This window comes from Perca fluviatilis, chromosome 17, assembly GCF_010015445.1.
Source record: "Perca fluviatilis chromosome 17, GENO_Pfluv_1.0, whole genome shotgun sequence".
Lineage (NCBI taxonomy): Eukaryota > Metazoa > Chordata > Actinopteri > Perciformes > Percidae > Perca > Perca fluviatilis.
Window position 1 is genome coordinate 12,215,237 of NC_053128.1, and position 25,103 is coordinate 12,240,339.

The 25,103-nt window shown below is 42.2% G+C and overlaps 1 protein-coding gene across 18 annotated transcripts in view; it reads left to right on the forward strand.

The window, feature by feature from the left end:
* The window catches only part of LOC120545141 (protein unc-13 homolog B-like), a 96,692-nt gene that overhangs the window by 29,138 nt on the left and 42,451 nt on the right, over positions 1 to 25,103 (forward strand). For 10 of the 18 annotated variants that reach the window (XM_039779194.1, XM_039779195.1, XM_039779189.1 and 7 more), the window contains exons 4-11: positions 4,005 to 4,122; positions 5,105 to 5,228; positions 8,813 to 8,886; positions 9,243 to 9,300; positions 9,691 to 9,720; positions 11,337 to 11,559; positions 13,238 to 23,491; positions 24,978 to 25,103. The exon at positions 24,978 to 25,103 is cut by the window's right edge and continues 168 nt beyond it. In XM_039779194.1, coding sequence (XP_039635128.1) covers positions 4,005 to 4,122; positions 5,105 to 5,228; positions 8,813 to 8,886; positions 9,243 to 9,300; positions 9,691 to 9,720; positions 11,337 to 11,559; positions 13,238 to 23,491; positions 24,978 to 25,103 — 11,007 coding nt within the window. Of the gene's footprint in view, positions 1 to 4,004; positions 4,123 to 5,104; positions 5,229 to 8,812; positions 8,887 to 9,242; positions 9,301 to 9,690; positions 9,721 to 11,336; positions 11,560 to 13,237; positions 23,492 to 24,571; positions 24,584 to 24,977 lie in introns of those variants that run through there. The other 8 variants (XM_039779192.1, XM_039779208.1, XM_039779207.1 and 5 more) reach the window with 5 other exon arrangements.

The window sequence follows — 25,103 nt, forward strand, 5'->3', positions numbered from 1 at the left end:
CAACAAAATACCTTTTAATAAACGTTAAGGGTTGATGACTCGGCTCAAGTAAAATCTATTAAAAGGAATTCAAACGTAAACCTCAGCAGCCGACTTTCTAATTCTGCTGGACTTTTAGATACGCTTGAAAGATGCTCTGCATACTGTCTAAAGATAGCATCTAAATAAATCAAATGAACTGACAAACATTACTAGTCTGTTACCTGTTGAATAGTTGCTGTCGTCAAAATTTGGATGGCAAATCCATTCATGCATCGACAAGGAAGAGCTTTTTTAGAATGAATGGAATAGTTTGAGTAGTTTCATTTTGGGAAATGTGTTTATTAGCTGACTTGCCAAGAGATGAATCATCTCATCTAACCCCCGGAGAGAAAACTAAATAGTGTATTTCCCAAAACGTCGAACCATTCCTTTATGGTTAACATAACTTGGTTAATTTAAAAAATAATTAAATAAATACAAAAAACAGTATTGCTTTGATTTGAACCTGGTGGTGCAACAGAAGGTAGGAAATCAACCTGTATGCTGTTGATATGCTTTGCAAAATAGTAGCCAATATCAAAGTACAGTATCTGTCATGTCATTTATGTTTTGTAATAGTTTAAACCCACAGCTGAGATCAAAGTTGGTGAAAATAAACTCATCAAAAAAAGAAACATCCCTTTTTCAGGACACTGTATTTTAAAGCTACTTTTGTAAAAATCAAAATAACTTTAGAGATCTTCATTGTCAAGAGTTTGAACAGTTGTTGAACGGTTGAAAAGACAATAACAGCTTGCAGGCGGTAGGCAATTAAGTTTACAGTTAAAAAAAAATAAATTAGGAAAGTAAAGAGACCTTTCTACTGACTCTGAAAAACACCAAAAGAAAGACGCCCAGGGTCCCTGCTAATCTGCGTGAACGTGCCTTAGGCATGGTGCAGGGAGGCATGAGGACAGCAGATGTTGCCAGGGCAATACATTGCAATGTCCCTACTGTGAGACGCCTAAGACAGCGCCACAGGGGGACAGGAAGCACAGCTGATCGTCCTCGCAGTGGCAGACCACGTGTAACAACACCTGCATAGGATCGGTACACCCGAATATCACACCCGCGGGACAGGTACAGGATGAACTGGCCAGTCTGGTGCAGTACATGAGGAGGAGATGCACTGCAGTACTTGATGCAGCTGGTGGCCACACCTGATACTGAGGGCTACTTTTGATTTTGACCTTTTGTTCAGGGACACATTATTCCATTTCTGTTAGTCACGTCTGTGAAAATTGTTCAGTTTATGTCTTAGTTGTTAAATCGTTTAATGTTCATGCAAATATTTGCATATGTAAAGTTTGCTTAAAATATAAAAGCAGTTGAAAGTGACAGTATGTTTCTTTTTTTATATAGTATATTTACACAATTCCATATTTTTCTGTATCTCCTATACATCGCTAGTCTGGCTGTCACCAGACCAAGCTCAATCTTTTAAGACTGAACATTAGTCTGGGGAGTCTGCTCTGTATTTTCTACTACACAAGACTCAATACAAGAGGCGTATACAAGAAGCGTGATCAACGGGCATAGTTCAAAATGACTCTGTACGCAATTGGATAGTCCTTGAACCAATCAGACCAACGATCCGGGTGACGTAGCAGCGACAGCGGCATGAACGGGATCAGTACCCGATCCGTTCCACCGGCACAATCCGTTCTGCGCATGCGCAAGATGTTCACGCATGCGCTGTGGTACGAGGATTTACGACACTACCCAATCTGTTCCCACGCTAGCTAACGTTAGTTTAGCTAATAGCTAATTCGGCGGACCGCTAGGTGATTATAGCGGTCTGCCGTTAGCCTCCACCGGGAAGCTAAAGTTAGTTTAGCTAACGGTTAATTTGGCTAACCGCTAGCTGATTGTAGCGGTCTGCCGTTAGCCTCCACAGTTAGGCTAACGTTAGTTTAGCTAACAGCTAATTCGGCTAACCGCTAGCTGAGACAGCATGTAAACTTTAAAAGACCCTCAAAATAAAACTTGAAAATAAACGTTAACATATATAACAGCTGTTACGTCAGTTCTACTTGTGCTCATTTAAAATACAGTCACTCAATACTTGTCTTTATTGTTATAACTGTAAAGTCTTAATTTAGCTGTAGCCTGCTTTTCCCATTATGTTTGACTTAACGTTATTTTAGACTGAATCTAGCTGTCCGTTCTGCCTGCACGATCCGTTCTGCGCATGCGTTATTTTAGACTGAAGGCTGTCGGCTAGCGGTTAGCCGAATTAGCTGTTAGCTATCCCGGTGGAGGCTAGCGTGGAACAGATTGGGCAGGTCGTAAAACGGTATTATCATCTGCGCGTACGTCATGGCATACGTGTCATCTTGCACATGCGCAGAACGGATCATGCCGGTGGAACGCATCGGGTACTGACAGATGCTGCACTGCGGTGGCCGCCATGTGGAATGTAAACAAGAAGCTGCTTGCCGTCGCTTCTCTGTCGTCATCGTGTTAAACCCACCAATAGCGCGCCAGGTGGATGAGCCAGTTTGTGATTGGTCCCCGCAGATTTGTAACTGAAGCAGGATAGATAAACGTACAGGTTTCCAGCCTGAGCTGCAGGGCGAAGTCAAATCGCTGGCAGATCGGACTGGGTTTACCCAGTCTAAAGGTGCTGACACACCAAGGAGATTATCGGCTGTTGGACAGTCTGGCGAGGTCAGCGAGTCGAATCTGTTCGGTGTGTTCCGTGCCGTCGTCCGTCTGGGGGGCTGTCGGCCTTCATTTTGGCCAACCTGACATGTTCAGTCGGCGGCAGGGCAGTCGGGACTCACCCGGAAATGGCGAGCGGAATGAGAGTGACTAGAGTCTCTCAAAATCTGACCAAAATCTTTTAAATTCACCTTTGTTGAGCTGAGATGAAGACAGATTCAGCAACTGCATGGCCTATTTCTCGCTTAAAATGTTTTCAGAAACATGTTTCAGTGAACTATTTTGGTACAATATGAGATCGTATTCTGAATGAGCCGCCATGACAGTCTGGCTTTGAATTTCCGGAGAAAACAAACCCACGTGACGCGTTCGTCCAATCAGATGCCGGTTTTCATTGTTTTGGGCAACAATACAGATTAGCGCCGCCTGCTGTTATGGAGGCGTATTACGTCTCGTCTCTTTGGTGTGTTCTGTGGCACTTTTTGTACCAACACGGGGAGACTGATCATTTCAACTGGCTTTTCTGTCAACGGTCGGCCGTGTGGTTGGTGTGTAAGCAGCTTAATACATCGCTGCTTTAGCACTGAAATGTACACGATTCCAAACAAAAGCAGATTTGCTGTCTTATTTTATTTGTGTTTTATTAAACAGACATGGATGATAAAAATCTACTTGATTGGATAATAGAATCAAAAAGGCACCTCAAACAGATTCTCCTCAGTTGAAATTAGCAACAGTTTGATTTGAATACCTTGCTGGATACATTTATTCAACACATGCTTTAGAAGGCCTATATCTCTGCACCTGGACACCCTCCCCTGCACTTCTCTCAATAAGCTGCTCTCTTTGATTATCTTTTCTCTCATCTTCCCTTTTGTTCGGCTTGTCGATAGTTGTAAACTGCCACAGATGAGAATATGCAAATGCCCTCGTCCTGTGGCTCCTTTCAAAATTGATATGCCATTTTGTTGCTGTCATCGAGCTGCTTTTGAGCCCTTTGAATAGCACGTTGAATGACAAAACAAAGCTTGAATGGATTATGACCGCTAATACACAACAAAAAGAGGAAGTAGCCTTTTGTTATCAGCTAGTTGTAGGGCCTGGCGGTAATTATGGAGACATTTCGGCTTCATCGAGTGTGAATTGAATGCCATACTGGAGTTCTATTGCTTTTTTAAAAATTCTGATAACAAAACCCTAAACTACACTGCTATTGTTCCGCTCTTTTGTTGGCTGAAATCCCCCCGCTGTTTGTCAGGAAGGGGTTTCTATGGAAGCCTGACATTACCTGATACCTGTATACCGCCTTTTTCCTCCAGTGAGATCAACCGGCTGGACCTCGGCCTCATTGTTGAGGTGTGGAACAAAGGCCTCATCTGGGACACCATGGTGGGGACGGCCTGGATTCCTCTGAAGAGTATCCAACAATCAGAGGAGGTTAGAATATTCGCCCATACACAAATCACATAATCCATGGGGGGGGAACAAGGATTTCATTTCAAAATGCTGGAAAAAAGCGCCTAAAATACATTAAACGGGGGTCTTTTTTTACATTTTGTTACTCATTTTTAAAAAGGTTTTTCACTTTAACATTTTCTATTACCTCCATAGACATTCAGATTTAATGGGGCTTCCGTGTGAATTAGCTTAGAAATAATACAATACCTGAGATATGTTACTTTTGGAGAAAAGAAATGCCATAGAGTAGGTAGAAAAATGGACACAAAGGTCTAACTCTCAACATAGGTAAATATCACTATTGGGGCTGAACGATTTGGGGAAAGAATCAAATTGAGATTTTTCTGCCAGATATTGCGATTACGAATCAATTTGCGATTATTAAAAAAAAAAAAATATTCACTGTGTGATAAAACATGTCATGGAGCATTATAACATGAAACACCATCATACGTGCTCTACATTCTTAGGAAAGAATCAGAACAGATGTGAATTGCCAGCAATAAGCATTTTTTCTTTAATAAGCATGGGACATTGAACAGTTAAACACAGAACAGTTAGCACAAAAGCTAAAGTTATAATAATAACAAAAACAATTCCAATTAAAAAAACATCACTACTACACTACTTTCCTGTAAACTGACATTTCTGCTATGCCTCAGTTCAATAGCAGCAACTACATATTGCACCTTCTACGGTCATGTTAAATAAATGAAAAATCCACTGAAAATAGGACATTTCTGTTAAAGATCTGTGGTATGTAACATTAATCCAACATGTACCTTATGATAAAACAGTAAATATTATAATAAAAACAGGAATGCAAAATGTTATGCCAAACATTAAACTAAACCTTCACGTTCGATTAATCACGCTTAGCTTATCCCAATCTTTCATATCGCAATTTCAATTTGAAAAGGATTAATTGTTCAGCCCTAATCACTATGTATCCTAATTGCAGGAGGGCTCCGGTGACTGGATCTGTCTGGATGCAGAGGTCCTGATGAAAGCGGATGAGATATATGGCACCAAGAACCCAACGCCTCATCGAGTCCTGCTGGACACTCGCTTCGAGCTGCCTTTTGGTGAGATATGCCAATCCTTTTTTTTTTTTTTTTTTCCAGTTGCTTTGTATTTCAGTTGCATGTTACATGTTAAACAGAATTTGGCAAATCTCCAGTTAGTGAACCACACTGGTTGCTTAAGACATTTCCACAGGCTGTTATCTCAAGTACCAGCTCTGACAACAGCGGGTGCACGGTGTAGGGTGCACATTAATGATTCTGGTTACCGTAACGGCAAGTTAAACCTTGATCCACTGAGTTACACAAAGGCCATACGCGTTTTCCTGCTGAAATGTCAGCAGTTGCTTTATGATGCTACGCAGATAAAGCTATCTCGCCTGGGGCACGGTCTAAAAACAAATGGATGACATCTTGTAACCACGCGTCCTGTCGTCTTATGCTAGCATAACCCTGCAATGATCTGTCACCTCAACTCAAATAAAACACATACGGACCCCATGGACACCATGCACGAGTAGAGTGTGAGGCCACATTTATTCCTGAATTAAATTAAATCATTCCAAAATGGTCTTACTGTATAATGCAGTCTATCTGGTTCCACTGGGAATAAGGAGTTTATGTACTGCTTAAATTGAGGACAGTGATTCATCAATGGCAGATCATCCTTTATTAACTTATGTTAAGTTAATATCATGTGGTCTTTGCCAGGTTGTTCCATTGTGGCAAACCTGATTAAGGAGCCATTAGGAATGTGCTTTTAGTGTGTGTGTGTGTGTGTGTGTGTGTGTGTGTGTGTGTGTGTGTGTGTGTGTGTGTGTGTGTGTGTGTGTGTGTGTGTGTGTGTGTGTGTGTGTGTGTGTGTGTGTGTGTGTGTGTGTGTGTGTGTGTTACATACATACATACATACATACATAATGCTAACATTATAAAGTATAGAGTATGACTGAGTTTAAAATCATTAGCAACTTACTGTTTTCTGGACTGTGTATGAGGATGTATTTAATTAAAGCTGCATAGATTGTGTTTTTTTGGGGGGGCACTTTGGGGCAGAAGATGTCCACAACAATCTGACAGATACATTACCCTGATATATTATTATCGTCTTTAAAATTGGAACATTTTAGCAAACAATTGTCTATTTGCACATTCAGCAACATTAGCAATAATTTGGAGTTGTGTTTCCGTCCGCTTGATAAATAGAAGTCCAGTATTCACTCTCCTTTTGGCTCTTGTTTGGTGTCCATCAACTCCTGAGACACATGTCTGGCTCTTCAGCTGCTATACCTCAGCTGGTCACCACATTTGTCTGTCTGTTGTTTAGTGCTGGTCAGGCAGCGTACAGTGGGTTTATCTGAGCATTATTTTATTTTTTTATTTTTTTTAAACTGCTGCCTACTGTTGGAAACATGAGAGCATTGAGCACAAACCATACAGTTAATGAGCCATAAAACCAAAACAATGAGCTAAAAGAGGCTAAAAACTGGCTAGTGGAGCAGAGTCCACAGATACTCATTATGGGAGTCCTCTTTCACAAAACATGTAATTTGGTTTATTGCTGATATAACCATATTGATCAGCAGAGCTGTAATGCTTTCCATAGTGGTAGCCACACCCTGTTCAGTTTCATTGATCAGACAGTATGCTACACACTCGATAATTGCTTGATTTAACATGATTTAAAAAAAAAAAAAGTTGCTATGCAATGAATTTAATTGAAAAACAAATTTCCCAGGGGACAATTCAATGCTCTTGATGATTGGAGGGTGAAATGTCCCCTGTGCTCCTCCTGCTCTCTGTGTTTGACCACGGTCCTCCCTACAGTATCTCTGTTACCAGCACTTCATATCAGGCTGCAAGCCTTGTGATCAAAAGGCATCAAAGTTAAAGCAGGGTGTCTGTCCACTGAGTGGGAGAGAGGAGAACCTTTCAAGGTTGCAGGAGGCCATCGTGACTCTCTGTGCTACCAGAGCCGTTCATTAAAGCTGCCGGTCGCTGTGTCTTTGAAGCCCTGGCCTTTTGTGTGCGTGGCCTTTTTAATGTGCATCTGCCTGCAGAGCAGCGCAAATCCCCCTGAAAAGTGGGAATGGGGAGAGTATCTGATATCGGATACTTCTTTTTAAATTACTTTTATTAATATGGGGCACGGGGTTAGCTTGACCGCTAATTTGCACCCATAGTCCCGTCCCAACTAAAAATGGCAAATTATTAAAGCATTTTTTACATCATGAAGTTGCAATGAAAATAAGAGAAATAATAAACTGGAGGAAATTTTACACTTTGACCTAGCAATGTTTAACGATACAGTCAGACAAGTATTAAACACTCACGTTAATATAATAATATAATATAATCTGAGTAGATTAGGTTTGTAAAAAAAACTGCGGCATGTTGTGCAGTTCTTTATTTCCAGAGGGTTGCGGCTCTAACAAAAAAAAGTCTGATTGTCCAATTTGGCTTCATCTGAATAGAACAACCCAGTCTTGTCTGACAACTGCCCTCTTTCGTTTTTCCATTACGTGGTACCTGCTCTGCTCGCCTCGACTCGGCCGCGGTGCCCCGTCCTCCTTTTTCCATTGCAGATTTAGTACCGCCTCATGCGTGAGGGAGCATGGCTGGTCATCATAGCGACGCCGCAGGGAACTGCCGTGACCTAACGCGACACACACACACACAGAACGTCGAAGGTGTGTTGTTTTGATTCTCAGCATGTAAGAGAAGACCAGAAGACACATTTTGTTTCAAAAGAAGCTGGAGGCAGCAAAAAAAACCACACACACACACACACACACAGCTGGCTACACTATTTAAAAATGGCGGGATTGTTCAGGACGCGATATTACGAATCCCACTATGGCCACGCCAAGACCCGCTCTTCAGTAGCGTTCACACACTACTATTGGCCAGGCGTCCATGTACAGGTCCTATCCCCTGACCAATCCCTTAACCCTAACCTTAACCACTTGAGGTGAAATGCCTAACCCCAACCAATTGACCTGCTTCGTAGGGCAGGTCTGGGCGTGGCCATAGTGGGATTCGTAATTTTGCGTTCAGGACACCCCCATTCTGTCGCTAGCAATGAGGACGCAGTGATTAGTGACGATTCTCTCCGACCAATCAGTAGTCTGCAAAACCAAAAAAGGCGAGTAGAGTCGAGGCGAGACAAGCAGGTACCATGTAATGGAAAAAAAGCCATTAGATAATGAGAAAGGAGGTCCATGCACTTTTGAAAACTTACCATACTGAAAGAATTATATCTCTGAATGATACAGTGGTGATAACGACTGGGCTTCTTATAGAGTATTTGAAGTGTTTATTTATAGAGTAGTTAGAAACCATGACTTTCGAATTTGTTGGTATATCACCGTCAAGACTCCTCTGAAGTATCTTTGGACGTTGGCTCTCTGTCGGTACGGTGAAAAATGTTCCTTACGTTTCCGATCCTCCTCCCTTAACAGTTTGTGGCCATTGCTACAGCAGCCAACTATTTTCATTCCCTCATTCCTCAGGCTCATGAGAAATTATACGGGCATTAATGTATTATGATGGCATGCCGCGACATGATGCTTGAAATCCGACAGAGCCAGATGTACACTACAAACGCAGGTTCTCATGTATGTTTGTTGTTGTGCGCATTTCGGCACCAGACATCCCAGATGATGAGGCACAGTACTGGACAGGCAAGCTGGAACGCATCAATACCATGAGAATCCATGATGAGGTAAAGTGCAATTTTTTTTAAAAGGAGTTTTCTACCTTTATCTGTTTGAAAAAATAACAGGGCATCGGTGTGTGTTGTAGTGATAAACTGATAAACTCACTGCATGTCCTGCTGCTTTGAATGCTACTTTTTTTCACAGTTGAGTATGCAGATTAAATCAAGTCAATACTCTTTTGTTCAAAAGGATGCGCTTGTATGTTCCTGTTTACCACTTCTTGTGCTAATGACGCAGAACTGCTGTATTTATTTTAGTGCTGATGGAGTGGTGCGAGTGAATTACTGTGGTAAGAATAGCAATACGACAACATGAAAAACATACTTGATGCCTGCTGTTTTTCTCCCTTTCTCCTCTGTAGTACCCTCTTCAGGATGACGTTCAGAGTCGCCCACTGCCATTTGCGGCCTCCCAGTGCTGTGAGTGTGCCTGCCCGTGCTCCTCTCGGCCTCTAGATGGAGCCGGTCCTCTACTCTTGTAGTTTCAAGGCTTTGATTATTATTTCCTCTCACTTCCTTAACCCTGTTGTGCCACATAATGTAGTAACAGTTGCTATCCTCTTCATCAGAGTTGAAAATTAAGACTAAACATTTCAAGTTCCGTCTATATTTTTTTCTACAAACATAACCAAGAGCCCACATGCATGTTAAATATTCTCACTGTTGTGTCAGTTTGTTTTCCACTCTGAGAACCACTGATGGGGTTCCCTCATCCTCCCACTATTACAATACGGGGACTATTCTTTTGTTTTCACAACCCCTGCCTCCTCTGACTGTACCTCTCACTTGTAACGTCTGCACTTTCACCAGGCAACTATTTCGGATGGGCTGACCCACTGAGTATGTAAAAAAAACAACAAAACACTTTGATGTAATTCTCCCCCTGGCCAATCCTCAGTGCCCTCTGCATGTCCCAATGCCCCGTATTCCCCAATAACATATAGTCTATAAGGTTTCCATGCATTTTAGTGTCATTATTTTACTCTTTAACACTTGATTTTCCTCAGTGATTTCCCTAAACCCCCTTTTGGCCTTTCTTACTTCCATTTCTGCTCTTGCTGTTTTTCTTTTTATGCTTTGTGCTGATGTCATGCAATTCTCATTACCCATGTATACTTTATCCTTAAATTATTGGTTTAGCACACATCCTAGAATAGGAGAGTTAGGACAACTCATCGTAACATAGGGCTGGGCGATAGGGAGAAAATCAGATATCAAGATATTCGTGACCAAATACCTCAATATCGATATTGTGGCGATATTCTGGGGTTGGCAATTGGTGCTTTAACAAAATATCTTCACACTTAGATTTTAGATAAATAATCATCAGTAATGTAGACATAATGTCTAATTGGGGAAAAGGCAAATAATAGAACAGCTAGAACAGTCTGGTAAGTTCAGAAAAGTACATCACTTTACTGTAATGCAGCCTTTAAAACCAGGAAAAGACACCACTTATGTCATATCACGATATTACGTATCCAAAATCTAAGAGGATATCTAGTCTCATATCACGATATCGATATAATCTCGCTATATTGCCCAGCCCTATCTTAACATGCACTTTTTTTCCTCTGTCCCTGAAATTGAGCTCCATGCGTCTTCTTTTGTTTGAATTCAATGAGAATACTGAGCTCAAACATATTTGGACATGAACAGCGATACCAATATAAATATTTCTGAAAGTCTGCTAAACAGAGCCCTTATCAAATCTTAAAGTGTGTAGGGTTCATTTGATTCATTAAACGGATTGAAACTTTGCTAAAGTAAATATCACCTGGGCATTTTTATTGTCCTCCCAGATACCAGCAGTATCAGTTCGTCCTTCACCCTCTCACTTTATCTCTTTGAAAAGATAAACTCATGGTTAGCGCTTGAAACAGCTTTCCATCGGTCATTGTTGGGGTGCACGAAGTCACTTTCAAAAAGGGGTTTATATAAGTGCTCTTCTTATGAGCAACACTGGTCTGTTATTATAAGTGTTGAAGTTATTCAATAAAAACCCCATCAAACTGTTGGAAGTAAGGGTAATGCGGATGTAGATTTGATTTCTATAGCTGTATCCGTGAATTCTGTATCTTTCTATGCATTGATGATACAACAACAACAACAACCGTAGTATCTACATACAAATGCTGATTAAGAGCAGTTCAGTGTCTTCCATTTAACAGATCAGCTTGCACATATAGGGCCTATAGCCTATTGAAAGTGAAATCCCTCACAGCCTCCCTATTAACCTAGCATCCGCTGACCCCCGTTTGTTTATTTCTTCAGCTCCTCAACAGTTTTGTCCAGATAGGAAAACATTAAAGCTAGGATGCATCCTCAGCTTTGACATGGGTTAATGCTGATTTAAAAAAAAAAAAAAAAAAAAAGCTTGCTGTCACAGGAAACAAACTTACCTAATGTTTCAGGAAGGTTTCATTTATTCTGCTCACCCTGCTTGCCTGTTGTAGCTCTGGATGACCAGGACAGTGCTGTTGACGACCGGGATAGTGACTACCGCAGTGAGACGAGTAACAGTCTGCCTCCGCGTTACCACACAACGGCTCAGCCCAACTCCTCCGTGCACCAGTATCCCATGGGGCCTCGGCAGCAGCAGCAGCTCCACCACCCAGACTCCTGCACAGACTCTGTCCACAGTTTGGACCTGGACTACAGGGACCAGAGAGGAACCAGGTAGACAGAGTATCCACAGAGACTCGCTCACTCTAGATGAAACGTTGACTTTCTCACACAGTCGCACACAGTACAAGTTTCAGCAAGGTTGGATTTCAAGGTTAAATTTATCTCAACAATTTACTTGTAAAAAGAGCAAATGTTTTCTTCTGAACTGTACTGACACCCTCGCTTACTCAAACTCACTCATAAATTCCCTCACAGTATTTCATTTCTCTCTATGAAATAGATGTAACAGACATCCACTTTCAGATTTACAGTGGCAGAAGTAGTCATTTTAATTCCCATGCATCTTGTTTTTTTTTTTTTTTTCTCTCGCATAGTTTTGCCTGACCAAGAATCCAGCTGGACCTTTGTACTTTAATTTTTTTTCCAGGAACTGGCTTTCCTATGTGCCGCAGTAGATTAGGGTAGGTTTATTCAGCTGCTTCAGTTGCCCAGGAGGGATCTGCAGGTGTACTCTTGAGGTGAAATGGATTTTGTCACACCCTGTATCTCCAGCCTAGATGCTTAAGTGCATTCATTTATTATTGTGGTTGTCCTTGCACATCACAAGGCATATTCCACTATTTGTTGTCAGAATGACAACAAATAGTGGAATAACAGTCACCACACACACTTTTAGCCATGAGATGGCTAAAAGTGTGTGTGGTGACTGTTACGAAAAGCATTATTTCAATGTAAATACATAATTTTCAATGTAAGAGAAAAAGACAATATCAGTGATACTATTGCTATAGAAATAATAATACATTGTTATTGTTGTTGTTATTATTGCCAGTACACAGCTGTTTTGAGGCCAATTTTGGTCAATGAGACAAATGGTCTCAGTGCATGGAATCTACTTTTGTGCACTTGTGGATTGTCTTGAACTACATATGTACTAGTGAGACTGCTGCAAATCTGCCTGTGTGGACTGATAGGAAGTTGATCCGGATAATTCTACATCAGAAAAAAAGGGATTACAGCCAGGGAAAGCTCATTGTTCGTGTTTCTTTTTGTCTTGAGGGTCTGTTGTGTTGGTTAAAGTTCCTGGTAGTTTGAAAGGCTCTGAACTTGGTTTAGCCATATCACTGAGGAAATCCCTCTGTCACACATGGAGGGAGTGGGTCAATGACACACACACACACACACACACACACACACACACACACACACACACACACACACACACACACACACACACACACACACACACACACACACTACTTTGGTGATTAAAAACGTGTTCAGTGTACGCCATATGGTTGTGATTTACTGAAGCATGCAGTTCTCATGAACACTGTTGAGTGTTGAAGTGCTGATAAGCATGTTGCTGTAGGGATTTACAAAGATCTGAATTCACAGAGACTCATGCAAACATAGGGGCATACACACTCGCACACTTACGGATATACACCCCATGCTCACTGAAATGTGTAACACTGTAATTTGCTATTGGTTTTCAGTGAGGCTTAGCTATCAAATATTACAAGATCATGTCATATTATTACAACATTGATAACTAAGATGAATTGTGACCTCCCATTTGCACGAAACTATTATCGTCTTAATTTCTCCATTTATCGTACTGCTTAACTTGTGTTTGCATTTTTTCTTCTTGTTTGTTTGCTTCCTCTTATATGTCCCTGTATCTTTTCCCACCACCTTGTTAAATCAATTCCTTAACCTAAATTAGATCATTAAACCAGAAAGGAAGAGTCAAAATTATACCTGTAGATTCTGGCATGGGTGTTGAAGATTGGGAAAAAAAATACAAAGGGCAGGGCAAGCCCCAGTTGAGTGCCTTCTTGGATGATGAGGAAGACAATGTTATCCTTCGAATGGGAAGACCCTACCCTGAGCCGTCGCACTCCTCTATACGTCTACATTCTCAACGCACTGGTTTTCAGCCTGCCACCTACCCTGAGGGCTATGAAACTATTGATCGGCGGCGTAAGAAAAAGATAAGGGACCCAGGAGGGTTGCTTAGTACAAAGGCAGACAAAATGAGAGAAGAGGCTTTTCCTTCTGACCTTGAACTGCTCCGTGAGAAGAGAGGGGAGTTGTTTATGCGGCAGGTCGTTGAGATGCAGCAAGAGGAGAAGCATATGACATCATGCCTCAGGCCATACCAGAATGGGCTTCTCTACAAGACAAGGATGTGGGCGAAAAATGAGCTAGACAACACTTTGGAGAATTATGTGGCATACAAAAAAGAGCAAGATGCTAGAATGAGGGCACGGTTTGATTTTGATTTAGAGAGCTCTGAGGATCTGCACTTTTCTATGGGGGCAGATGAGGATATTGATGACATTGCCTTCATAGCAGAAGACTTTCACACTGAGAAAGCAAGACATTACAAAGACAGGTATTTATCCTGTGACACAGACAATTCTCAGGGTCCTCGAGAGAAGAAGTATGGAAAAGCTAAACTTGGAGGATGGGCTCCGGAGGCAATGCTTTCTCCTGTAGAGGAACCAAGTGATGAATATGTAGACCCTATGGATGAGCTCCAGTGTCTAGTTGAAACAGTTTCTGAATACCTTGCTGAAAAAGAGGAGGAAATTAGCAAGTATGGTTCCCTTCCTAAATCAAGCAAATCTAGGCTATCATCTCTGGGTAGCTATAGAACTGATTCTTTTGGAGAGGACCAAAATAGTTCATCAAAGGATCCTAGAGGAGAACCCCAATCACACACTCCTTCGGATCAGGGCATTTCAGGAGTAAAAAGTGCCATGAGCTCATTATTTAGTTCTCTCACTGACAGAGTTGGAGGAGGCCCCAAACAGCCTGTCCCATCTCCCCAAGCACCATCTACACAACCCTCCAACCAAGCTGGACTAACAAAACTGTTGTCCTTTATTCCTAAATCAAATAGCTCAGCTCCTGTAGCTGTTATATCTCCAGTAGAAAGTTATCATGAAAAATCATTAAGTTCTTTGCCTTCTCAGCCACCACATGTTGCCAAGACACAAGGTCATAATCAAGAAACAAACACTCAAACAAGTACAAAGGAAGACACACTCAAGTTTGTAACCAATCCTCAAGGTGCTCCAGGAAACTCAGTCTTGGGAAAATTCAATCCTTTAAAGCTTTTTTCAGCAGGGAATAATGAAAACTCAACTGAACAGGCACCAACGTCAACATATTCTCAAGGCCATACACAATGGCATGAGAAATGTGGTTATCAAGGTAAAGAGTCAGTGACCGTAGAAGGAGAAGACAAATCCGAAAAATTAAGAAGTTCATCGCAAGCGAAAAATTGGAAACAAACACAAGATGAAAATGTTCATGGTGGAACAAATCCAATGATTTACAAACAAGAAAATGTGCCTATTCCAGCAAGGTCGACTGGCCAAACCCAATCAGCAAGCACTGGATTATTTAGCCCTTTCAAGAAATCATTGAGTTCATTGATCACACCTGCTGTCCCCATTCCACCCCAGGGAGCTCCACCTGTGGCAGTTTATCCAGTATTTAGGTCCACAGAGGATCCCCAACTAGAGAGACCTGTGGAGGACCCATTATTGAGCAGTAAGATAAAACTTCCTTTCCTTTCCTCTGAAAATGTCTCCACTCAGCAACATCCCAAGGCAGAGGGAGGCATGCTCTCTGGTTTCTTAAAGTTTGCATCCAGTGGAGATGTTAGTGCCTCCTTGAACACACAAAATCCTGTGCAATCGTATCATGATTCAACTTCAGCAACCGTCACTACTTTTATACAGAATTCTACTGTGCCCCAGGAAAACACTGAGAAAGGATGGTTTTCCAGCATATTTAACCCTACCTCAGTTCCCTCTGGTTCGAGTCAGAATTTACCCAGTGATCAGCAATGTCAGAACAGCAAAGTGCCATGTGGCTCACATGCAGAACACACATCAAATCAGAAACCAATAGCCACCCCTCATGGAACGCAGCATCAAGCTCCCAATCAGCCTGAATCACAAAGTTTTTTGACAGGTCTTTTTAAAGGGAGCTCGACTGAGGACATGGGCTCTAATCAACCCAAACAGGCAGGACTGCTATCTGGACTTCTTAAATTTGGCTCTACCAGTGACCTATCTGGCAATTTGCCACAGCAGGCTTCCCATAACAATCAACCACCCAGGAGCAGTAATCCCCCACAGTTTCCTAATCACCTTCCCCCACAACAAAGTTCTTCAGTACCACGGATTGGAGGCCTTGTCTCAGGGCTATCGAAGTTTTCATCAACAGAAAATATACCACAAAATGTACAGCCTTCTGAAGCTGCAAATCAGGGGAACATCCCTGGAAATTCCTCTTGTCAGCAGCAGACTTCAGATGAAACTCAGCAAACGCAATCACAGAAAAAGGGGCTGTTGTCTGGCTTGTTTAAATTTGCATCCTCTGAGAATGTTTCAAGCAGCCAAACATTGCAGCACCAACAAAGCAGTGTTCAACATAATCAAGAGGCTTTCAACCAACAGAATATTCTAGGTCCAAACCAAGGGCCTCATCTCAAGAATAGAGCATCAAGTCAGCAAGTTGTCCAACAGGAGACGAGTAAACCAGGCTTTACTCGACAACAAACCGTTCCACTCCAGCGACCACCATCCCAACAAAGTGGTCTTTTATCTGGTCTTTTTAAATTTGCTTCAGCCGACAACATAAAGGAACAACAACACCCATCAGCTCAACAGCACGGAATTATGCCAAGTAAATCCAGCCATGAGCAACCACGGGCAAGTAATATACCAATTTCCAACCAAAACCAACTACAAAACAGCTCAACACAAAAAACAACTCAAGCAAGTCTGCTTTCTGGATTATTCAAATCCTCCTCAGAAAATATGGCTCAACAGCAGCAGCCCAAAGTCATTCATGAGACACAACAACAAATCCAAGTGCCAAGCAGCCAGACTGCTGAAACACAGGTGGAGACAGCAAGTCAATCTGGAGTGCTCTCAGGGTTGTTTAACAAGTTAACTAAATCATCTGAAAACATTACCTCAACCTGTCAGACATCAACAGGACAATCGCTGCATCAAAAAGCCAATAATTACACAGTCGCTATGACAACCCCACTACAAAACCAGTTGCAAACTAATGTAACACAACAATCCTCACAAGAACATGCAGAGAAAGAGGAAAGAAAGAGGATTCTACGACCTGCCCAGCAAGGGTTTTTATCTGGACTGTTTAGCAAAAATGTAACTGAGGACCCTTGTACTCCTAAACAAGCAGACACTTCAGGTCAGATTACAGCGCAGACACCCTCAAATAACTTCACAGAGTTACATTCAGGCATGTTAAAATGTGCTTCTTCAGACTTTGGAAGGGACAACTGTCAAAGAGTTGTCCAATATTCTCTCAATCCAGGACAAAGCAGACACGCTTTTATCAGTGCACCTGTCTCAATTAATACAGAGAGTTTAGACTTAAGAACCTCAGCTACTTTTGCAAGATCTCTTCAGAGTCAAGCAACATACTCATCAATTAGCACAGGTAATGTATCTCAGTTAAATTATTCTGGCTCACTTCAGTCAGTTCCCCCAATGTCTTATAGTACAGGAAATATCCATTCCCTTTTGCAAAGCCATACACCTTTCTCAGCAATCAACATGCAGCCATGTATTGGTGGAAGCACTTCATCCTTGTATGGAGCAACAGAGCAAAGCTTTTACCATGGTCAATTGTCCCCTTATGGAACAAGTCCCTCCTATGATGAAAACCAGTGGATCCGTGAAAGTGCTCTCTGGCAGCAGTTTCAGAATGAGTCACTGAATTATCAATTCCAGGCAGAGGATCAAGTGTATAGACAGAGTTGTGAAGGTATGTCATTACAGGCATCTGCTTTTCCCTGCAGCTCCTCCAATACATACCAGCCATTTAACCCTTCCACACCATGGCAAGGTGTTGTTTGCCAAGAGCAAATTCAACCATATCAGTTTGAGGGACATAGGAATGATGATCCATATCCCAAGAGGAAATTATGGAACAGCCATGAAGACTTGGGAAACCTAAACTATTCACATAATGAGGAGGGTGCATTGAACTTAACCAATAAACAGAGTAATGCAAAGTTTGGGAAATGGCACTCGTTTAATGATGGCAGCACTTACAGCTTGAATGGGGTTTCATATCATGAAGGTTATTATGAGGAGACTGCACCAACCTTATCTTATTCGGCTAATTGGCAATATGGAATGGATAAAGCAGTCCTACAAAACTTTCATACGGATGGCATTTTGCATCCGAGTCAATTTAATTTTAATAGACCAATAGATTCAAGCTGTCCTCCGAATCCTAAAACTGAGACGGAAGACTCTCTGTACCTGGAAGACACTGAGTGGTATCAGCAGTGGCTTGCACTTTTAGAGCAAGGAATGTGGTGGCCAGCAGAATATGGTGACTGTGGCTACTTTGTTTACACAGATCATGAGTACATTTATGCCTTGCTTACAGATGCAGCAGGTGAATATGTGTATGCTTGTGCCCCTGAAGACGAGTCTTGGGGAAATGCGCAGAAATTAGATGGTTTTCCCAGTGCTTGGCTAAACAGTGAAATGGTTTCAGTGTGTGGCTTTAAAATTCCGCTTTACAATGAGGACGAGCTTCTTTGGCTACCTGGTCAAGATCACAGTGATTCTCAGCTTCTTAATGCCCCCCTAGATTTGTCTGCTGCCTACAGAAAAGGAAATCAGATCATGAATTTAAATCTTGAGCAGTTTTCTCAAATGTATGAAAATTCATTTCTCTCACAAGGGCAACAAGGTGTAGATTTCACATCTTACAGATTAAACAAAGTCAGAATAGATCCAAGACAGCACAGTTATATCAATGAAGACCAATGCAAAGATGTTATTGACCTTTCCTGTCGTAATAAAGACACCACCGCCCCATATTGGAACAACCAGGAAATGAAGACATTTCTTGCTCAAAAGGTTGCTGTTTCCCTAAACGCTTCGACTGCAAATTCCAATCAACCGCTATTTCACAACTGTTACCAGCCTCGCCAACGGCGGCGTTCATCCACTGGAGTAACAGTGAAGCATGTAGATGATGTATCAGAGAATGAATGGAGGGAGAGAGTTTCTCCAGGAGAAGAACTACCTAATCGTCAAGTCAAAAATATTTCTTCCCTCATCTCCTCATTTGTGGGCAAAACATCACAGGTAGAGTTAAACAAAACTAGCACATCCTCCTGTGAAGCTCCTGATAAAAATTCAAAGAGCATTTTTGCATCAGGTTTCCAAAGCCTAAAGTCAAAGATCATCAAAGAGGAATCTACTGCTGATGTGACTCAGCCAGATCTAATTGTTAAACAACAAATTCAGGCACCAGCTACCACACAGAAAATAAGTTTGCCCACAGTACAAACAACTGCTCAAGTGACTCCCCCCTCAATTCAATCACATACAGCTTCACAGAAACCTAGGCTTTCACGTCAGACTACCATGGTACAACAAGCAACCCCACAAACCCAGCCCAGTGTCCCAGCGCCTTTAGGATCAAAAGAATATTGTATTAAACCTGGACCACCTGGACAACTTACAGCTGGGAAGCCAGTGGATACACCAGTGGAGAAACCATCTGAACAGCAGGCAGGCTTGATGAACTTTCTGAAATCTGCAGTGGGAATAGAAGAATCCATGCCAGATCCCCAGAAAAGTTCTCAGACCAATGAGCAGAGCAAAACTGGCAGCACTGCTTCTTTACCAGGCAATGTTCCTACAAATAAAGAGGCTACAGGAGTGTCAAATCTCTTTGGATCAATTAGCAGCCTATTTAGTTCTGAACCATCTCCACCACAGAAACAGCAAATGAAACCTAGTGTTACAGAGGGTTCACTGACCTCAGTATCTAGAGCTAAGGGTATACAGAGACAAAAAACAATGGACCAAAGTGGTACCTCACAGCCCACACAGAGCCAGACTCCAAACAAAAGTACATCCCAAGCATTTTCTCACAGTTCTTCCACCGTCCCTGCTACAAGCCGATCACAAACTGTGCCAGGTACAGAACAGACAAAACATGAAGCAGGAACTAAACCATCTGGTGGACTGTTTGGATTTTCAATTGGAGAAATGCTGACCGGATCAACAGCAGCTGCCCAATCTGGACCCACACCACAATCATCTGCATCAGCTACAGCTCCACAAGAAGAATCACTCGGTAAAGGTATATTGTCAATATTTGGTGGGCCAAATCCTCCGCAGGCTGCACCTAAAACTGGGCCTTTGCCACAGACACATCCACCAAGTGCAGCTCCACAACCTTCTCAACAGGAATCCCTTGGTAGAAGTTTATTATCAATGTTTGGAGGATCAAGTCCTGCTGAGCCTCATCCTCCCCCTCAAACCAAGCCTGTTGCTGAGGTACCACAACAGGGAACTGTTCCACCAAAAGACCCCCCAAACACAGGATTCTTTTCAATGTTTGGTGGTCCCAGCCCCCAACAGCAACCCCAAACAGGATCTCTTTTAGGGGGAATTCAGCCTGGGTCATCAAATTCAACTGAAAGCCCAATGAAGGGACTGTTGTCAATGTTTAGTGATCCCAGTCCCCCACAACCTCAGCCACCAACATCATTATCTCAACAAAGAGTGGCCCAATCACAAACTCAACTACAAGTGGAACCTCAGACACAATCTAAACCACAAACACAGCCTGAAGCACAAGGGCAGCCCGCCACCTCTGTTCTTGGGGGAATATTCGGTGGCCTGTCTACCTCTAATGAAAGTCCAAGAAAAGCTTTGTTCTCCATGTTTAGTGGCCCCAGTACTCCTCAAACATCAGGAGCTGGGGGAAGTGCACATGTATCTACTCCCCCAGTGACTGCAGCACCCAAAGAACCTGCAAAGAGTATACTCTCTGTTTTTAATGATATTGTGTCACCTCCACAACAAACTCCTAATGCATCATCAGCTATTGTTAGTGATACTAGAGAGCCACCAAAAGCACAAGGTTCTTCCCAAATGTCATCTGTTTCCAGTAGCCATTTGCCAGTGCCAGCGGCTACCAGTGAAATACCAAGTGAAGTGCATTCTAGCCCATCCACTGATACTACTGTAGATGCTACATATCTTGCATCCATAAAGTCAAATTCTGAATGTGTCACTGTTGAAAAGGAAATGAGCACAGAAGGTGCTCCCCAAGATCCTGCTCCCTCAAAAGAACCGCCAGCTTCTGGCCTTCTGTCTATGTTCAGTGGATCAGGCCCAAACGCTTCATTCTCACAAGCAGGATTAAATTCAGACAATCCAGCAAAAGGTTTGCTTTCATTATTTTCTGGCCCCAGCACTGAACATAGTTCTAGCCAGATAGGTCCTACACCTACAGGGTCGGCCCCTGGATCATCAGGCCCAAAGGACCCATCAGCCAAAGGTTTGTTGTCTCTGTTTGGAGGTTCTGCTCCTCAGTCATCTTCTCAGCCTGGAAATTCTCTATTAGGGTCAATGTTTGGAGGCTCTTCACCCCAAACAGCAGCTTCTCAAACAGGGGGGTCATTACTAGGTGGTTTATTTGGGGGATCTACTCCTCAGGCTGCTCCTCAAGTTGGCCCCGCTAAGACTGGAGTATCTGCTCAACAGACAGCAGGCCCTCAGGCAGGACCATCCTTACTCGGAGGGTTATTTGGTGGATCTGCTTCCCAGGCCGCTGGATCTCAGACTGCAGGGTCTATTTTGGGTGGTATTTTTGGAGGATCAACAGCTTCAACAGCAGCACCTCAGACTAGTGGGTCCTTTGGGGGATTGTTTGGTGGGGCTGCTACCCAAACTTCAGCGCCCCCAAATAGTAGCTCTATATTGGGAGGTATTTTTGAAGGATCATCTTCTCAAACAGCTCCTGCACGGACTGCTACATCTCTTCTGAGTGACATTTTACCTGGAGCTTCAGCGTCTAATGAGACACCTGATAAAGGTTTGCTTGGTATGCTCAGAGGATCTGTTCCACCTGCAACACCTACTACAACAGATATACCAACATCCAATGATGCCAAGGAAACTTCAACTACAGCTTTAACCCACAGTTCTTCAGATGTTTTGTTTTCTTCAGATGTTTTACCAAAACCTAGTGATGACAATAAAACTACTCCAGCTCTTACTGGTCCTGAAACGTCTTTACTTGATATTGCTTCCGAAAGCAAAGAGCAGCCAGGAACACTACAGCGGCCTGACAGTACAGTGCAGTGTCTTGAGGCAAGTCTACCCAAAACTGATGGAAATGTCACAGACGTTCATTGCCAAAATGCTGACAAGCCAACTACTTTAGCTAATGATATTCATTCTAAAGAATCTGAAATCTGTGCAGAAGAACAACAACTTGCAAGAAAAGAGCTTGTGAGTGGCCAGCTGAGTATAGATACAATACAAACTAAAGTAGAAAAGGATACGCCAGCGACTCAGTCAGCCAGTACTGTAGTCCAGGGACAACAAAAGCCTCCAGAGCCAGATAAATCTCTTGGCGACTCAGCAGCAGATACAGTTACAGGCTTTATGTCCTCCCTTTTCAAACCAACAGTTCCTCCCACTGACGGTCCTCAGCAACAGCAGAATAAATCACTTTTTGGAGGAATGGCACCCCAAGGTGCTACTGGTCAGAGTGGAGCATCACTATTAGGGGGTATTTTTGGAGGGTCCAACACTGAGTCAGAAGCCCCCCAGACTGGGGGATCATTACTAGGAGGTTTATTTAAGGGGTCTGCTCCTCAGTCTGGTCCTCAAACCACAGCCCCCACAACTGGAGGGTCAATGTTAGGTGGGATGTTTGGAGGAGGATCAGCTGCCAAGTCTGTAGGTCCCCAGACTGGTGGATCGTTACTGGGTGGGATGTTTGGAGGATCTGCAGCAACAGCACAGCCTGGTGGTTCTTTACTTGGAGGAATGTTTGGTGGAGTCACTGCTCATACTGCAGGATCACAGACTGGAGCATCAATACTTGGCGGCATAGGCGGATCTTTTTTTGGGGGTATGGGACAACCACCTAAGCCATCTGAAACGATGCCAGCTGAACCCAAGCCAATGCATGGCACTACTCCACAGTCACAGATTAAGAATGAAAGTGTGACACCAAAAGTGTCTCCATCTGGCACTGGGACTAGCACAGATAAAATAGTGGAGTCAACTCCACCAGATAACAAGCAAGTTGAATCTGGTAGCCTAACAAGTAGTAGTGCGATGGCATTTGAGGCAGTTTGTATAGAAACCTCTGCTGTCTCAAGTACTTCAATGAGCACTTCATGTGATCCCACCCATCAAGTAGAAAACACTGAAAAAACGGAACCAGCTGTTGATGGAGAGATTATACATGAGAAGCCCATGGTCATTAAAGGAGACCCTGAAAGTAAAGGAAGTGACAAATCGGTCCCACCTGAAACCCAAGAAGTAGAGACTCATATAGCTCATCCATGTAATCAGTTGCCCAACAATGAAGAGCCACCTCAAGCTAAGTCTCTGTTTGGTTTTATATCAACACAGAGTGACACAGGGAAATCTCTTGGATCCCTATTTTCATCAACAACATCATCAGGTGCTCCATCAATGCCTCAAACAGAAGGAGTGAGCGGTTTGTTTTCAGGATTAAAAGCCTTTTCTGGAGGCTTATTTCAAGAGGAAAAAGATGTTGCCGGAAAACAAGAGCCACCCTCCACTTCATTATTTGGAACAAAAATAGGTTTTCCTTGGCAGGCAGAGCCACCCAAGCCACAAGCTGTCCCAGTTGTAACATCTCAACCCAAAACTAACAAGCCAACAAGTGGTCAAACACATACTGTACAAACATCTGATGCCCAAAAAACTGAATCGGTAGGTTCCACAGATGATATAGTAAACCCCCAGATTTGCATCTCCACTCCTGAAGTAGATCCTTCAGCCTCCCTGTCCCCAAAGGAGAAGGAAGCGCTTGTAGAAACATACCCCTCTGCAGGTCCTACCTCTGGAGTGCAGCTGGACAACCAGTGCAAGAAGGATCAATTGAATACAAAAAGGCTAGTAGAAGCATAATAAATGGTATTCCCCCTCACCATTTATGATGCATTGACATTTTGAAACAAATATATTCCCTGTTCAGCTCAGCAATCCATCCCCACTATTTGAATTTAATATTTAGTTTGTGTGTATGTACTGTGTGTGTGTGTTTGTGTTTTATTTGATATGGGTATTTTGTGTGTAGTATCTACATCATTTTCCATGTAATTTCAAAACAGAATTCCAAAACAAAATTTACATATTTATATATTCATGGGCAATTCACAAGCGAACATACTAATAATAATTCATTGGTTCATCAAAGAGAAACAATTTTGTGTGCTATGATACTGATTCATGGTTCGCTTGAACTTCTATCCTCAAAAGATACTCATTTTGATTGTAGTAGTTCTGATACAGTAGTTCTGCACTTGCAAATCAACTAGTTATATCCTCAGCATATGTCTCAGCAACTGTTTGACACATTTTGTTTCCTCTTTAGTTTGTAAAGAGACACACTTATAGGTTAAAATATTAGCATGACTGCATGACATTATAAATCATGTAAATTTAGTTTGAGCATGGAATTCTGAGTTGTGTTTTATTTTTATATGGTGTAAATTATTTTTACAGTTATGTGTAAAAAATAACATAAATCACATTATGTAAATCCTTACCATTCAACCCAGAAACATAAACATTATATCTAATCTGCATTCAGCCTCTTAAAAGGAAGGTGGCTTTTAAATACCACTTTCAATTTCAAACAAACAGATCATCTCTGCATATTTTACTGTCTACATCCATCTGTTCTTCAACCCCACGTCTCCACGAGCTTACTTACCATCAAACACCCTTTATATGTGTTCTGTCCTGTGGACAGGTGAAAGGATTGACATTGACAATGAATTATGCAGATGTAAGTGTGTGGAGAAATATATTCTTTTTAGGACTAGCAGCAACAGGGGAATTTATTCCTCACACCACGAAATAGAGCCTACTCTTATAGGTGCCATTTCTATTTAAAAATGCAACTCTAATGTAGAAAAAGCATATGCAGTGTATAATGCACATTTTCATTATTTTCCAACATGCAACAGTCACCCTGCAAGGTTGGGTCTTTTTAGGGCATGATGTGGTGTGTGTATACTATACCAATTTAGAATTTAGAGAGGTTATTAATAAAAACTTTTGCTCAATAGTTAAAATAATGTTTGCATATAATTCTTAGTAGATGGGAGGGGATTATTACATCTTAAAAACTATTACTTGTGTTGGTTGTTTCAATATAAAAAGCATCAAAACATTCTAAAATGAAGAAGTACTTAGAATTACTTTTATGTAACAATCCCCACTTATCTAATGTGGAGTTATAGAGCTAGAGGAAAAAAAATAAACCACAATAATATTTAGAAATAGTCTTTCACAAAGTTGTGATCCGAAAAAAAAAAAAAAAAATGCGTTCCGACATTGAATATTTTCCTTACTTCTCTCTCACCTTTGTAGTCCAGTGGAAAGTAGTCGCTTTGGGTCATCAGGCAACCTGAGCCAGACCAGCTCCCAGCTTAGTGAGACTGGCCAGGAGAGTACTGGAGGGTCAGAACTGGAGGAGTCCTTCCACTCCTACCACAG